Genomic DNA, 15,476 nt, shown 5'->3' with positions numbered 1-15,476 from the left:
GAATAAGGAGTAATATCCACCCCATTTTGACTTAAGTTTCAAAAGTTTCACTTGAATCAGAGGAAGAATGTATTTAAAGAGATTGGACAGATGCTAGACAGGGGAGAAAAGCAAAATGACCTAAAGGATGCTTAGGTTTTACCTTATGCTGTTTAAGTAGGAATGGTAAGAGCATGAGCATCCCGCCATCATGCACAATCCACCACACATCAATGTTGCCCTCAGCAAATGGTTCCACATTACTGGGAAAGAAGGAGACATTTTTGGCTACCAGTAGGGCAAGGTGGGCAGCTGTTGTCACCCGAACTGTGCCTGGGGAAAGAAAAGAAAAAAAGACTAAGAAATGATAAACAAAGAAATTTTTATATTTCCCCATCTTCTTAAAAGATCACCATTTGGGCTTTTTAGTTTTACATTCATATAGCAAGGATTAAAAGAAAAAAAAAAAAAGAACATGTGACCACCATGTGCTGTCTTAATGAGATGATAAAAATTTGCTCTTGGCTACATAAACGTGAACTCATGTGGAGAATCACAATGTTGTATTTTAATTTTCTTTTCTTTTCTTTTTTTGCTGAGGTAATTGGGGTTAAGTGACTTGCCCAGGGTCACACAGCTAGGAAGTATTAAGTTTCTGAGGCCAAATTTGAACTCAGGTCCTCCTGACTTCAGGGCTGGTGCTCTAACCACTGTGCGACACAAAGTTGTATTTTCAGGGAATTGGGAATCAATAAATAAGTGTGAGAGGCTGCTGATGGTGGAGGAATACAAAAACATTAAGACAGAAATTCACAATTAAAAACCTAGAAATAGAAAATTCAGAAATAAGAAGAAAATGTATTCTTAATGGAAGCATTTTGCAAACATTTCACATGCAAAATAAGATCAAGGAGCAAAGGATTAGGGTTAACCTTAACTGTCTTCATTATTCTAGCACTGCTCAATCTCAGCAATACAGTGGCCTCTAATTCAGAGGATAGAGAGGGGAGTTAAGAGTATAATTACAATTCTTGCTTAAGGCCTTGGGAAAAGATGAGGGGTGCTCTTTACCTATGAAAGTCTTCCAGGCACGGGCGTCTTCACTCTGGCGCCAGCCATTGGGCCACCCCATCACCACAGTGTTGTGTTTCATGCCCCCAAGGCCACAGGACTGGATGAGATGAGAGATGCCCTCCCTCAGTTTGGCTGCCACCACCAGCTGGCAGAAACCCTTCACTTTCTCTGCTTCCATTAAGTGCTTGATAGTCTGAAAGAAACACAGGAAAACTGAATTGATCTGCCTGAAATCCTGGGACACTTGTACCATTCCTCCCATCTAAAAAGCTGTCTGGTCTACTCCATGTTATGGCTTTTTATTTGCTTTGTATTTTCAGTCTCTACACAAGATTCATCTCTTCCATAAGACCTTGATTGAGATCTAATTTACCTAAAATTATTAAAGTAACTACAACTATTCTTTGTCTCCTCAAACAGTTAACAGTATTTCTAGTGTTCTCTACATCCAAAATTGGTTGCATTTTGGTTTATATGTTTCTCTGTCTCCCTTTCTTCCATTAACCACCAATTCTGTGAAGACTAGTATATATTTTCTTTCTTTTTTTTTTTTTTTTGCTGAGGCAATTGGGATTAAGTGACTTGCCAAGGGTCACACAGCTAAGGAAGTGTTAAGTGTCTGAGGCCAGATTTGAACTCAGGTCCTCCTGTCTTCAAAGATAGTGCTCTATCCACTGCGCCATCTAATTGCCCTGGGTCTTCTTTCTTTGCAACTCATCCCACAGCTTGGCACTGTGAGTGTTCAACAATCTGTGTTTGCTAAGTGGAGCGAATTAACTAGGGGGAATGCTCCCATTTTCTCACATCCAATCATATCCTAATTCAAATTACTAGTACAATTTTACTCCAGTCTCTCTCTTGGAGTCCTCTTCCCCCCCCCCCCCCCCCCATTTTCTTACCTTCAAATAATGGCACTTATTTATAACCTTTGTTGAAATGTTTTTCTGGGCAGTTTTAACTTAAAATTCTTTTTTCTTTTTTGGTCCTTACGATCCCTGGGAATACTGGTATAGAAAGTTTTGGCATGATCTACCCAAAGCCATAGAACAAGTAATGATTAAAGAGGATCAGAAGCTAGATAGCTTGATTATCAAGCAAGAGGGATCATTGTGGGGGCTCTTTAATTTTATTTTTTGAAAGAAAATGGAAACATTTATTTTTTATTTTGCAACTATCTTTAAAGCTTGTTTTCCTAGCATTTAAAAAATGCTAGCCTTATTTCATCAATATGAAACTATTTTAAATGGTCACAAAAGAATCTTTTATATTTAACTTGGGGAAAAAAATTCTTTCTTGATAAATTCATAACCTCCAAGAGGTTACAGTATACAATGTCACTTTTAAAGTATCCTTCTCAAGCAGAATTGCTAGTCTAGACAGACATTTTATTGTCTGTCTCTAGGATCTCACAGTATTTTGCAGATCCTTTAAAATGGAATCTGATGAAATTACTGAAATGCATACAGAATTTTTTCACAACACCTGTTTACTTATGGTGCTTTGAGTGCTGGTGAGAAACAAATTTTAAATGACAGGTTTGTTACAGATGATACAGCTAGAACATGATACCAGAAGCAATTTGTCTATATCACTAGTTACTAGTAAGAAGGTTGAACAACTGTTTTCAATTCCTCAGTCCGAGGTTATAAGGATATTTTGAAGGAACAGATTTCATTCACATAATTTCTCTCAAAACACACAAAAATCTGTAATTAGTAATTGTTTAGAAACCATTAATGTGACTATGATTTGCTCATCTTTTTATAATAGTATAATTTGCATACCTGTCAATATTTTAAATACAAGAAGGCTGGTTACCTATCTTATCTCAATCATGTGGGAGAAGCTAAAGATAGTATCGTTCCAAGTCAGAGCAATTACCTGAAAAGAACTTCTTAAATATTTTAGAAGCTTGAGAGCCAGCTGCATAACCTGGTATAACTGTCAATTTAATTAGATCCTATCCCCTTTCTTACCTGCTCAGCAGCTAATGCCTCACCATAGTTCTCTAGGAAGTTTCCCACAAGAACAGAGCCCACAATGGTGAGACCTTTCCCAGCTTTGAGCTGTGAGGCAAAAGTTAGGAGGCGAGGATGCTTAACATGTAAGTCCTCATCTAGTTTCAGCATCACCAACAATTGAGGCCTATGCAATAGAGAGAAAGTAAGAATAAATGGTAGGGGGAAAAAAAAACCTGTTAAAAATCATTTAAATGAAAAGGAATAGATTTAGAATAGTTCATAGTAGCTCTATTCTCCTAATTTCCTTTGTCATATCTTATATCACAATCATTTATTGAGTACTTATGTGTCACAACAACATATGAAGGTGTGCATCCTGCTTTACCTCCAGTTCTTTGTGTGTGGAGGCCCTTCCTCTAGCCGCAGCAGGGCAAAGCGGGCTGCACTTAGGGACAATCCCCGGATTCCATCACCCCACTCTTTTTCAGCCCTGTAGTAAAGAAAAAGGAAGAGATTGACATAGAGCAGGTAAAATCCAATTTACAAATTAAACATTCAGTTAAGAATAGATAATAGTACACACTTCATCAACATTCTACCTTCTCTATTAATTAATAACATTATTCTTCACCAGCAATCAGGATGCAATATGAAAATGGAAAGTGCATCAACATGACCAAAGAGGTCATTCAATCCTTTCTCCCATATGATAGTAGCTACTTAGCAACCAAAAAGTATGAGGTGATGCAATTAAATTAAATTAAACTTCCATTGTCAGTACAGGGGAAAATATAATTGAGTAGGATCCCCAAGTCAGGGTATTGACTAGCACTCATTATGGAAACAAAAAAACTGGAAATGAGTTGGGTGCCCATTCATTGAGGAAGATGAACATATTGTAGCATATGAATTTAATGGAATACTACTGTATCCTAAGTAATGAAAAATATAAAAAATTTACTAAAAATGTGGTAAGACTTTTGCAAGTTGAGGAAGACTAAAAGAGTAAAACCAAGAGAACATTATGTTCAGTGACCATAATAATGCAAATGAATACAGCATTAAAATACTATCAAATTCAGATTACTTACAACAAACATACTTGGTTGCAAAGGAAAGGGAAGAAACACATTTCCCTTCTCTCAGTAGTGAAGTAAGGGACTATCAGTTATAGAATATTATAGACATTGTCAGATTTGGTCAGCTTGTTGACTGAGTTTTTCCTCAACTTACTTCCTCTTCGCCCCCTTTTATCTGGGAAAACTCAATGGGAAGAGAGGAGGAAGCAATTCTGACATAAAAAAACAAAAACAAAATTTATGGGAGAAATTTTGCTGAAATTTTAGATAATCTTAGAGTCAGGGACATGCTCTCTTTCATTTCAGATATAACCTGGATAAAATATATATATATTTTATCCAGGTTATATATTTTTATATATATATATATATATAATGGGACATAGAACAAATCCATGTATGTTTGTCTTTTGCATATTTTTGATCTACCATCACTCAAAAATTTCTTTCAGTTGTTTTTTTTCCCTAGTTAATTCATAGTAATATACTCATTCAGTTTTGTCACTTCTCCCTGTGATACAAAAATACTTGCAAGATTGACAGAATTAAGTATGTAATTTATGGTCATTGAACAAGGTTAACTGAACCTAAAAAGCCTAGTTTCACTAAAATACTGCTTTAATCGGCTGTGCTACATACCCTAAGTTTTAACATTTATGGGGGTCCAAGTCCAAACACACAAACTATCATTCCTGCTGACTCACCCTTGGTACTCAATGTACTTGTAGATCATACCAGCTATCACCATAGCCACAATGGCATAATACCAAGATGAAATGAACATCAGGGCCACACAAATGCTCATGCCCATAAAGGAGAGTGTCCTACAGAATAAAAAAACAAAATGTCCTTAGCAGCTCAAAAACAGGAACATAATGAGAAATGATCTTATTGTTATCAAAACATGAAAACAGTGAAATAAGTAAAAATCTATGTGATCATTGAAATCTTTAAGGGATAAAATTCATAAAATCAGGAGATGAATTTTAAATCAACTCAATAGCTTTCATACTGAAATGACAGATCCATATCTCCCAAAACATTTCTTCTGATGATTTCTAAATGCTCTGTGAACATTACTACATCTGAATGAAAGGTGCCATTAATTTTCTTTCTTTACAGATGGGAAAACTGTTACAAATAGCATAAAGTACTTTTTTTCATACAATGAAGCAAATTATAGATTACAGAATGCCACAACACTTAAGAATTTAGCTATGAAAGGCAAAAGAAAGAGGATGGTAGTTTGAAGGACAGTGAAATCAAATGATAGTTCCTTTAAAACTAGGCATACCTGGGCTTATTTAAATGAAAAAAGAACTTTATGAAAGGGGAGAAACTGAAAGAGCTTAAGAAAAGAATATTATGTAATATGGCAAAAAAAAAGTAAATGGTGAAAGCCTAAGGACAAAACAGAAAGAAATAGTCATTCTCTAGTGGATCTTGTCTACAACCTTTGAGAAAGGAGAGAATATGGTTAGAAAGGAGTACATGGAATTTTTGTTTGATGACACCAAAATTGATGGGGATTAATTCTTAGAAAGGCTATAAGGGAAAGGATGTTAGGTAAGAACTAAAAATCTAAAACTTGCTTGTATGACAGAATTTAGTTCCCAGTTATGTAATTTGACCAATGTTCTTCCAATTTTTGAAACAAGAAAAACAAACTTACCAGTGATAGTAGCGGAAACGGGGTCGCCAATTGGGCGTTCGAAGCAGAGTTTGCAAGGCACATGCCAGGTTTACGAAGAGGTAACACATCAAGAAGAACCTGGGCAAATGAGAAGAGTGGTTATTAGTGTTGTTAAAATGGCTTTTTCCCAAGTTTTTTAAAAGCAACAGAACTCCCTTAATGTATTTCAGTATTTATTTGCAGATTAATTACAACATGACTAAGAGCTAAGGGAGGAAAAATGTGGACCTCATCTTTTTCTCAAGAAACAACTAAGCCCTGCTTTGTTTTTATTGTGAAGCTTTGGCAAACACCGAATATGAGTTTCACTGCTATTCTTATGAACAAAACCCAAGGGATCTCTTTTGTGTTCTACTCTTACTCTCCTTTGTTAGGGTTTATGTTGAACAAAAGAATACATTAAATAACAAATCTTTAAGCTAAAGAATATAATAACTAAAATAACTGAGTAATGCCATGAAAAAAGAACACATTCTAGAGTCTGCTGGCTGGTGACTAATTGAAATTGAGAGTGTTTTTACTGGGCTTATACCCCAAAGAGATACTAAAGAAGGGAAAGGGACCTGTCTGTGCCAAAATGTTTGTGGCAGCCCTGTCTGTGGTGGCTAGAAACTGGAAAATGAATGGATGCCCATCAACTGGAGAATGGCTGGGTAAACTGTGGTATATGAATGTTATGGAATATTATTGTTCTGTAAGAAATGACCAGAAGGATGAATACAGAGAGGATTGGCGCGACTTACATGAACTGATGCTAAGTGAAATGAGCAGAACCAGGAGATCATTATATACCTCAACAACGATACTGTATGAGGATGTATTCTGATGGAAGTGGATTTCTTCGACAAAGAGAAGATCTAACTCAGTTTCAATTGATCAAGGATGGACAGAAGCAGCTACACCCAAAGAAAGAACACTTGGAAATGAATGTAAACTATTTGCATTTTTGTTTTTCTTCCCAGGTTATTTTTACCTTCTGAATCTAATTCTCCCTGTGCAACAAGAGAACTGTTCAGTTCTGCACACATATATTATATCTAGGATACAGTGTGAGATATTTTATTTGTATAGGACTGCTTGCCATCTGGTGGAGGGGGTGAAGGGAGGGAGGGGAAAAGTCGGAACAGAAGTGAGTGCAAGGGTTAATGTTGTAAAAAAATTACTCAGGCATGGGCTCTGTCAATAAAAAGTTATAATTAAAAAAAAAAAATTGACATGAGACCCACAATGTATATCTAGACACTAGAAACTCCTTCAATCCAAGGGCATAGTCACTTTAATCTTTCATACAAGAAACATGAGTTAGAGCCTCATCTTACCTACTCTGAGTCAGAGTGTAATTTAGCTTGTCTGTTAAGAATTAATGTTTATAAGTTTAAAAAATAATTTTACTACATTTTCCAGCAAAATTTTTGTGAATCAATAAGAATTTGCAGTGGAAGAGTATCAGTTCATAGAGAAGTAATTAAGAACATTGTTATATAATTCATTAAAAAATAAACTATAGAGCATATATTGACTATTACATGGAAAGGATTGGGGCCACAAGATCCAAGGAAGCAATGAGGATCCCTAGTTCCGCAATGACAGCAGTAAGGAGTAAGGCCCAGGTAGGCTCCCCATTGGCTTTGCTATGTCCAAACACCTACAGTAAGAAAACAGATGGTAAAATTAAGAAATGAGAGCTCTAGAATGAGATAAGGGTTTTAAAAAAAATTACCTTTGGCAGCTACCACGTGTATTCTAAGTTATTATAATACTAAAGGTTCATATAACTATAAGAAATTAAAGAGAATACTGGAATCTGAGCGATTTGGTTTCATATAAACTCCATTAAAGAAGAGTGATGGTTATGAAGACAAAGAGAAGAGAAAGGAAAAAGCATTTGTATAACATCTATGTGCTAAGCACTGTGCTAAAAACTTCATAACAGGAACTCATTTGATTTTCACAACCCCCTTGAGAGGTAGGTACTATTATTATCCCTATTTTTCAGTTGAAGAAATTGAGGTAAACAGAGTGTGAAAAAATTAATTGCAATAACCTTTTGTAAAAGGGATGGAAATTAGAAAAGTAAAAAAAGGCTTAGGTCTTTTGTTTTGAGTCCTAGATTATCCCATGTTACTTTACCTAGTAATACTAAAATCCAAAACAGACATTGTTTAAGCCTTTTAAAAAAGCCAAATTATCATAAGGAATATAGTTACATCAAATTTATAAGAATACAAGTCATTCCCCAATTGATAATAGTCAAAGGATATGAATGGACAATTTTCAGATGAATTATAATCATATGAAAAAAGACTCTAAATCACTATTGGTTAGAGAAATGCAAATTAAAACAAGTCTGAGATACCACCTAACATTTTTAAGATTGGCTAAGATGACAGGAAAAGATAATGATTATAGAAAGATGTGAAAAAATTTATACAAACTGATGCTGAGCAAAACAAGCAGAACCGGGAATACTTTGTACACAATAACAGCAAGAATGTGTGATCAATTATGAAAAGCTTGGTTCTTAGCGATTCAGTGATCCAAAGCAATCCCAATAAACTTTGGATAGACAATGTCATCTGCATCCAGAAAAAGATCTAAGGAGACTGAATCAACACAAGCTATGTTTACTTCTTTTTTCTGGTTTTTTTTTTTTTCTTTTTTAAAAACAAATCTCTCCCATGATTTTTCTCTTTTGTTTTGGTTTTTCTCTCCCAACAAGATTCATAAAACAATGTGTACTAAAAATAAATGAACTTAATGAAAAAAAAAAAAAGGAATATAGTTACACTATAGGTAGAAGATTAGAAAGAGGAATATATAAGTCTCTTACCCGAAGAAATGGTATGATGTTGTCCTTGGCAATAGCCTGCAGCAGCCTTGGGGCACCAGTAAGGCTCTGCAGTCCAGCCCCACAGGTTGAGAAGAAGGAACCAATAACAATGACCCATGGAGATGGCCAAGATAAAGTACCTACCACCAAATTTCCTTTCACTGAATCTCCAAATCTGATTAAAAAGACAAAGGGAAGCTGAAATTTAACTTGCAATCAAAGAATAATGACAAAAAAGTATAAATGGAAAAAACAATAAAAGACTGAAACAATGCTATCTTATTTACTCAACTTGAATCCAAAGACAGATGAGACTGTAAGGGACTAAGAATACGGAATACTATTGAACTTGAATGATATGTTGTTACTTTTGCTGAATTGCTTTTCCTTTTTTAAAACTTGTATAAAGGATGTCTCTGTGGGGAGGGGAGGGAACTATCACAGGAAATGAAGTTGATGTAAAAACAAAAAATATGAATTAAAAAAAAAATTTAATTCATCAAGTCACTTAGCTTTTCTTTGGAATCAGTTTTCTCATTTGTAAAATGAAATTGAACTCTATAAGGAGTTTCCATCCAGTTCTATGATTCTATTAATCTATATGTTCATACCAATTTTCTGTGCTTTTATTGACCATTTGCCATGGGCTTTCTTTTCTCCTTTATCCCTCAAAACCACCTGACATCATTCCCCATTTTCTCCTTTAATCCATTCTCTGATAGTCTCTGATAGTCACAAAGACAAATCTCTTTACTATGACTCTATTCTTTCTATCACTCTTTTCAATTTCACTCTATTCACATTTTCCCTTCTACTTAGCAATGAGTCCAGGCCTCCTACATCCTTACAAAAATTTAACTTTTAATTTTTTCTTCCATTCACTTTTCAAAACCTTTGAGTCAGGCTTCTGATCTCACCAGCTGAAACTGCTTTTTCCAAAGTTATCAATGATCTCTTACTTGTTCTTTCCTCTTCCCAACTAGAGGCCATAAAGCAAAGGATGGATAATCACTTATCATATGCTGTACAAAGAATTCATGTTTAGGTATGGGTGCAGCTAGGTAACCTCTAAGATTCCCCTTTACTTCTAATTTCTGTCATTTTCATTCAATAATTCCTGTTTGATCCTTACCAAATAAATATGCTGAGCTAGCTCATCATATTCAAATAAACATGAATAACAATAACCTAATAAAATTAACAATGTGAATAACAATAAACTAATCACCAATGGAAGAATGAGTTGGTAATTCTGTTATACCTTCATTAGGACTTCTTTATATATCTGATTTAGACAAATCTTAAGCCCTCATAAGGAGAGGCCAGAGACCCTTGAATGTTTCATCTTTCTTACCTACCAGGTCAAGGACTTCCCTTTTTATAGCTTCCTAATGGTGTGAATACCTAGAAAACCTGGTTTTTCAAAATCATTCATTGCTTTACTGAAGAGCATCATTAATTCCTCCATATATTTAGATATACATAAAAACTCTTTAAATCTGAGGAAAGTTAACAGCTAACCTTTATTTCAACTCAAGTTAAGCTTCTTTTGGTACCTGTGTCTTAAGAAATAAATTGATAGCTGTCACAGAAAATACATGGAAGCAGCAAGAATTTGTTAAACACTTGCTTTGCTCCAGGCACCTTGATGATAGAACCATCATATCAAAAGATCAGAATACTTACTTATCTCGGAGAACAACCCCTTCAATGCAGGCCCCAAAGAGGACAACACTGCTCAAATCTACATCTGGAATCAAGGAAACTGTTGTTCTTCATTGTCAAACATGAGAAAGAATGCTGGGGGGGGGTGGGGTCTTTAACCAAACCCAGGCCTTCTCCTTCATTATCTATTAGCAGTTAGGTCTTTTAGTCTCTATAATTTGTCTTTTGATGTCTGTTTCTGTTTTTTAGAGGGAGAAAAACATGGAGGTAAAGGGAAGACGGATGAAACAGGAGATAAAATGAGACACCACAACCTGTCTCATTTCAAGTTCTTCCATGCTCATAATAATACACTCTTATTGGTTAGACAAGAAGTATTGATCCACCAATTTCTACAGCAGTCTTACCACTGATGTCCAAACTGGACCTATGTAAAGGATACAAACAAAAGAGGTGGTCAGGATGGCAAGGATGGTACCAATGGGAATGGATTTCTGAGCATCCTTCAAATCTCCAGACCTGTTTGATCCAGCCATGATACCTAGAGAAAAGATCCAACAAGTCAGTCCTTCGAGGTATGATTCCAAAGGGTGGGGGAATAAATCAAGAAATTCTAAAAACAAAACTCAATCATCTAACTAACTGATTTTCAAGAACTGACAGTTTCTGTAATTAAATAGACAGAAACCTATCTGTTTACCTGTGACAGAGGGAAAGAAGATTCCAACCAGGAGTGTGAAGGAGGTGGTAATGTCAACAAGCACATATTCATGATTCAAGTTGCCTAAGAAATCAGAAGATTTAGCTGACGGCTTTTCAATTAGCTCTCCCTTTGTTAGATAGTTACTCCAAAGATTCTCTGTTGTGAAAACAAGGGAGAAAATAAGAATTTAATTTAGCCAGAAGACTAAAATAAGAAAATTTGTTCTAACAACACTCAATTTTCTCTTTCAGTTGTTAAATATACATTTTGCTTCTATGAAAGCAAATAAAGCAAATTAAGCAAACAAACAAAAAAATCCCACAAAGACCACACCCACCAAAATAAACATGTTTTAAACTTTCCAAAATAGTTTCAAATGTAGTTGGCTAACTGATCTAATATATCCACATGCAATTAAATCAGACCTGGAAAAGCTGGTTAGAAGTGTTAAGAAAAGCAAACTGAAGCAGACTACCACTGAGTTCCTATGAGTGATCAATGCTGCTCTACACGTCTCAGTGAGATCAAAATTGCTTACATGCCAAAAAAATAGTTGTCATCCAAACCACTAAGTCGCTTAGGAAAGAAGTTTCATAGATTTAAATGAGTTGGGAAAATATGTGGTGAAATACAGTGATTCCATATGTGGTGACATTATAGTGATTCTGGTCCAGTTTGCTCATCATTTAGCCCTGCCCCTGGGAACTGCAGGAAGAACATTGTCAATTTTAGAAAGAAAACTGAAAATATGAAACTCTTTCCTTAGATACACAAATGATTTGTAGGTTATCCATAAATCAGATCTGCCTCAAGTGGGAAGCAAATGTTGAAATGGAAAACACTCTTGAAGCGAGCCAAAAAATTTAAGTTTCTTGTAGTCAAAGCAGGAGCTATGTAATGAGTTTAAAGAAGAGGGAGACAGCCTGGCAGATGTTTCCCAATGACAATGAAAAGGTCTAAAGGACTAAAGCGGTCAGTTTTACTTCCACACAAGGGATATTAAAAAAGAAAACCCTGTTTTGTATCGTACTCACCAACAATGATTCCACTAGCCAAACCAGGGATGCCCTGGATTGATGTGACATTGTTATGCTCAAAGTAATCATCACAGGTGACATTGAAATAGTGACTAGAATTACAGAAGAAACCCCACAATTTTGAAGGAACTGTTGTGTTGTTCATTTCCTTGGTCTTTGAACAAATGTCAATGTGTCTTGAAGAAAGAGTACGGTTGCCCAACATGCAAACTCTAAAGGGAAAACAGGTGGAAAAATGAGAATAGGAAATGAGCAAGAAAATGCACTAAGAGAAAACAAGATTTTTAAAATGAGAAGATTGAATTGGATATTAAAAGGAAATTATTAACAAAAATTTTTTATTGTTATTAAAAATTATTCATCCCTATTTTTTGTCCTAGAAATGTAACAAATTTGTGGCAATGGGTAAATATTCCCAACTAATATCTCCTAAAGAAAGCTGCCTTGCAAGAATGAAAAATACAACCTTGATAAACTGAGAAAAGACTATTCCTTAATTCCAAACCCTAATGTGGTAAATCATAGACTGTCAGTCTTGGAAGGATCTCAGAATTCATATAGTTCAATGCTTATATTAATACAAATGCCCTTTATATTCCTAACAATAAGTCATCCCAGATTTTGTGTGAAGATTTCTGAGACATTCACATAGAGAAGAAGGGACAGCTTGATGGGGCAGTAGATAAAGCACTGGCCCTGGAATCAAGAGGATGGGAATTCAAATCTGACTTCAGACACTTAACACTTACTAGGTGTGTGACTCTGGCAAGTCAAAACCTCAAATGCCTCATCAAAAAAAAAAAAAAAAAAAAAAAAAATCTGAGAAAGAAATTAAGTGCCATATTTACATAACCAGTAGGTACATAATATAACCATATGTTTACATAACCAATAGGTATAGAAATGAGATTTGAACTCAGGATTTCCCTGACTCCAGGTTCAATAGTCTCTTCATTATGATATGCTACTACTCTGGACCCCAATATTCATAATTCTAAAGGAGATTGAATTAGATGACTTCTAAAATCTACTCCAGTTCTAAATCATAGAATTTTGACTTTAAAATTGCAATTTGATTAATTCCAGAATTTGTCCTTTTTGTAACAATCACTTTTATTATAAGCAGAAGATCAAAGCTTTAAAATTGAAAAAGAACCTTAAAGGTTACCTAATTCAAAACCCTCATTTTACAGAGGAAGACCTGAGATCTGTCCAAGGTCATAAAGGTAGCAAGTGACAGAGCAAGAATTCAAAGCTCCAGTGTAATGTTCTGGTTAGCTTTCTGGAGATCTTGAAACCAGCCTTCTTTTCAGCAGAGTAATCACAGGAGAATAGCCAGGTGTTAAAGTCCAAAAATCTTTGTTGTCTTCTTCACAGTCTATTTCCTTGCCTGGGGCTGGGCTAGCTTTCTGGAGGCCCTTTAGACAAGCCTTGGTCTCAGTGGGGAAAGCAGGAGGACAGGCCAGCCAGCTCCAGACTCCAGTCCTCTATCTTCTCTAAGTCTGACTCTGAGTTTGTTCGATTCTTCCTCTAGGTCTGACTCTGACCTCTAAAATACTCTATTACAATTGAATCCATTCATCATACTGAGTATAAACTAATCATTATATCACTAGGAAACCATTATTTGTTGTAAGATTAATTCAATCATACTGAACTAGAGAACTATTAATCACCATGCTTAACTAGATAACCATTGTCTTATCAATTCCACTGAATTAACACCTTTCTCCAGAGTTCTGGCCCACTGTACTCCAGGGATTCAAATATAGCACTTTCCCCACTCTATTATGTTACCTCTTAACTTGAATAATTTTGCTTATAAAATATATTATTTCATTTAAAATTTTTACAAAAAATTCCTAGTGAGAAGTAAAAACAGGCTTCCTAGGTAACTCACTTCACTTTTGAGTAGCTCTTAATGGGAAGTTCCTTTCATCAAGCCTAAATTTGCCTTTCCTCTAAAACTTCCACCCATTTTTCCAAGTTTTACACCCTCCAAGCAGAAATCCCTATAAGAGCTTTGCAAATACTGAAAGCAAAAATAAAGAACTTAAAAGATTAAAAAAAAAAAAAAAAAGTTTTGTTCTTTCCTTAATCTAGAAACATCAATTTTAACACAGGAATAACACACATAGTTAAAATTCCTCTGAAATTAATATGACTACTATTCATACTAGCAATACAACATCTCAGGATAGGCAGAAAAGGAGAAGAAAGACAGGATGGAATTTTCCATATTGAACTGGGGATAGAATGATAATGATCATTTAGGCATACAGAAGCAAATCTAGAATTATGGAATAAATTCATTATTATGATCACAAAGTAGGATTAAAATAGGGGAAAGAAAATGGAACTAGAGGTTAGAAAACTAGAATTCTACTCCTCACTTTGGTAACAATTAACTACAGCCTTGGATAAATCAAAAATCCTTTAAACCTTAGTTTTTTCAACTATGAAATGAGAGAACTAAACTGGTTTCTAAGGTCTATTCCAAATTTAAAATTCTTTGACTTGAGTCTGACTAGCTCAACTAGCTTCCTGGCTTCTTTTAAGTCTCGACTAAAATCACACTTTCTGCAGGATGTATTCCTTAATTTCTCTTCATTCCAGTGTCTTCTTTCCTTTGATTATTTCCTACTTACCCTGTATATAAATTGCTTTGTCTTTTTTAGTTTTACATATTGTCTCCCACATTACACTGTAAGCTCTTTGAGGGCAAAGATTGTATTTTTATATCTCTAGCATTTAGCACAATGTCTGGCACATAGTAGGTTTTTAATATGTTTATTGAATTAATAAATATAAAAATATCCTTAATCCATGAATAATTCAGCAAATTTTTCCAAGAAAAGCTCTATTGCAAGCATGCAGCCAGTTTCCTTTAACCTCCTCTAAAAGGTCTCTATCAGATCTTTTGTCAGATGAATACCACTGATTATAAGAGAGAAGTATGATAATACAAAATGGCATAGATTGAATACCCATCATTGGTACTAGAAAGAAGTTTAAAATATTCATCTTACTGATGGATTAAAAAGAATCTGTGTATTCAAAAGGGTACCACCTACCCTACATTAAGAACTACATAGTTGAAGCTCAGCTTCTAGTACAGAGTAGAAAACTTCCTTGTTGCTCCCTTTTCTTTCCCCCAGTTTTCTAATTTCTAAAAATGGAATATTAAATTTACTTACCTCACAGAATTGTTAATAATAATGGATAATGTACTGCTGCAAATACAAACTGTTCTAAGAACACTATATAATCATTACATCACCACAAGATAAAAAAGATTTTTATGTGTCATCAGGAGATAGGATGGGCTACCCATTTTGTGCTGAGGCTCAATGTCATATCACTAAATTAATGAGTTTTATTGGGAAGATTTCTACATAGATGCTGACTAAGCTTATAAGCTTATATTAGAAGAAGCTCCACCTCTACTAACATGT

At 35.0% G+C, this 15,476-nt stretch overlaps 1 protein-coding gene across 3 annotated transcripts in view; it reads right to left on the bottom strand.

The window, feature by feature from the left end:
- Window positions 1–15,476, bottom strand: part of SLC12A6 (solute carrier family 12 member 6) — a 105,259-nt gene that overhangs the window by 7,672 nt on the left and 82,111 nt on the right. For all 3 annotated transcript variants that reach the window (XM_003755961.4, XM_031952019.1, XM_031952020.1), the window contains 12 exons: window positions 12,019–12,233; window positions 10,982–11,140; window positions 10,724–10,822; window positions 10,303–10,360; window positions 8,617–8,791; window positions 7,313–7,431; window positions 5,766–5,864; window positions 4,798–4,917; window positions 3,400–3,504; window positions 3,030–3,198; window positions 1,051–1,246; window positions 143–312 (listed from right to left, as the gene is read on the bottom strand). In XM_003755961.4, the coding sequence (XP_003756009.1) occupies window positions 143–312; window positions 1,051–1,246; window positions 3,030–3,198; window positions 3,400–3,504; window positions 4,798–4,917; window positions 5,766–5,864; window positions 7,313–7,431; window positions 8,617–8,791; window positions 10,303–10,360; window positions 10,724–10,822; window positions 10,982–11,140; window positions 12,019–12,233 (1,684 nt within the window). The remainder of the gene's footprint in view (window positions 1–142; window positions 313–1,050; window positions 1,247–3,029; window positions 3,199–3,399; window positions 3,505–4,797; window positions 4,918–5,765; window positions 5,865–7,312; window positions 7,432–8,616; window positions 8,792–10,302; window positions 10,361–10,723; window positions 10,823–10,981; window positions 11,141–12,018; window positions 12,234–15,476) is intronic.

Source organism: Sarcophilus harrisii, chromosome 2 (assembly GCF_902635505.1).
Source record: "Sarcophilus harrisii chromosome 2, mSarHar1.11, whole genome shotgun sequence".
NCBI lineage: Eukaryota > Metazoa > Chordata > Mammalia > Dasyuromorphia > Dasyuridae > Sarcophilus > Sarcophilus harrisii.
This window is presented reverse-complemented; position numbering and strand designations above follow the sequence as displayed.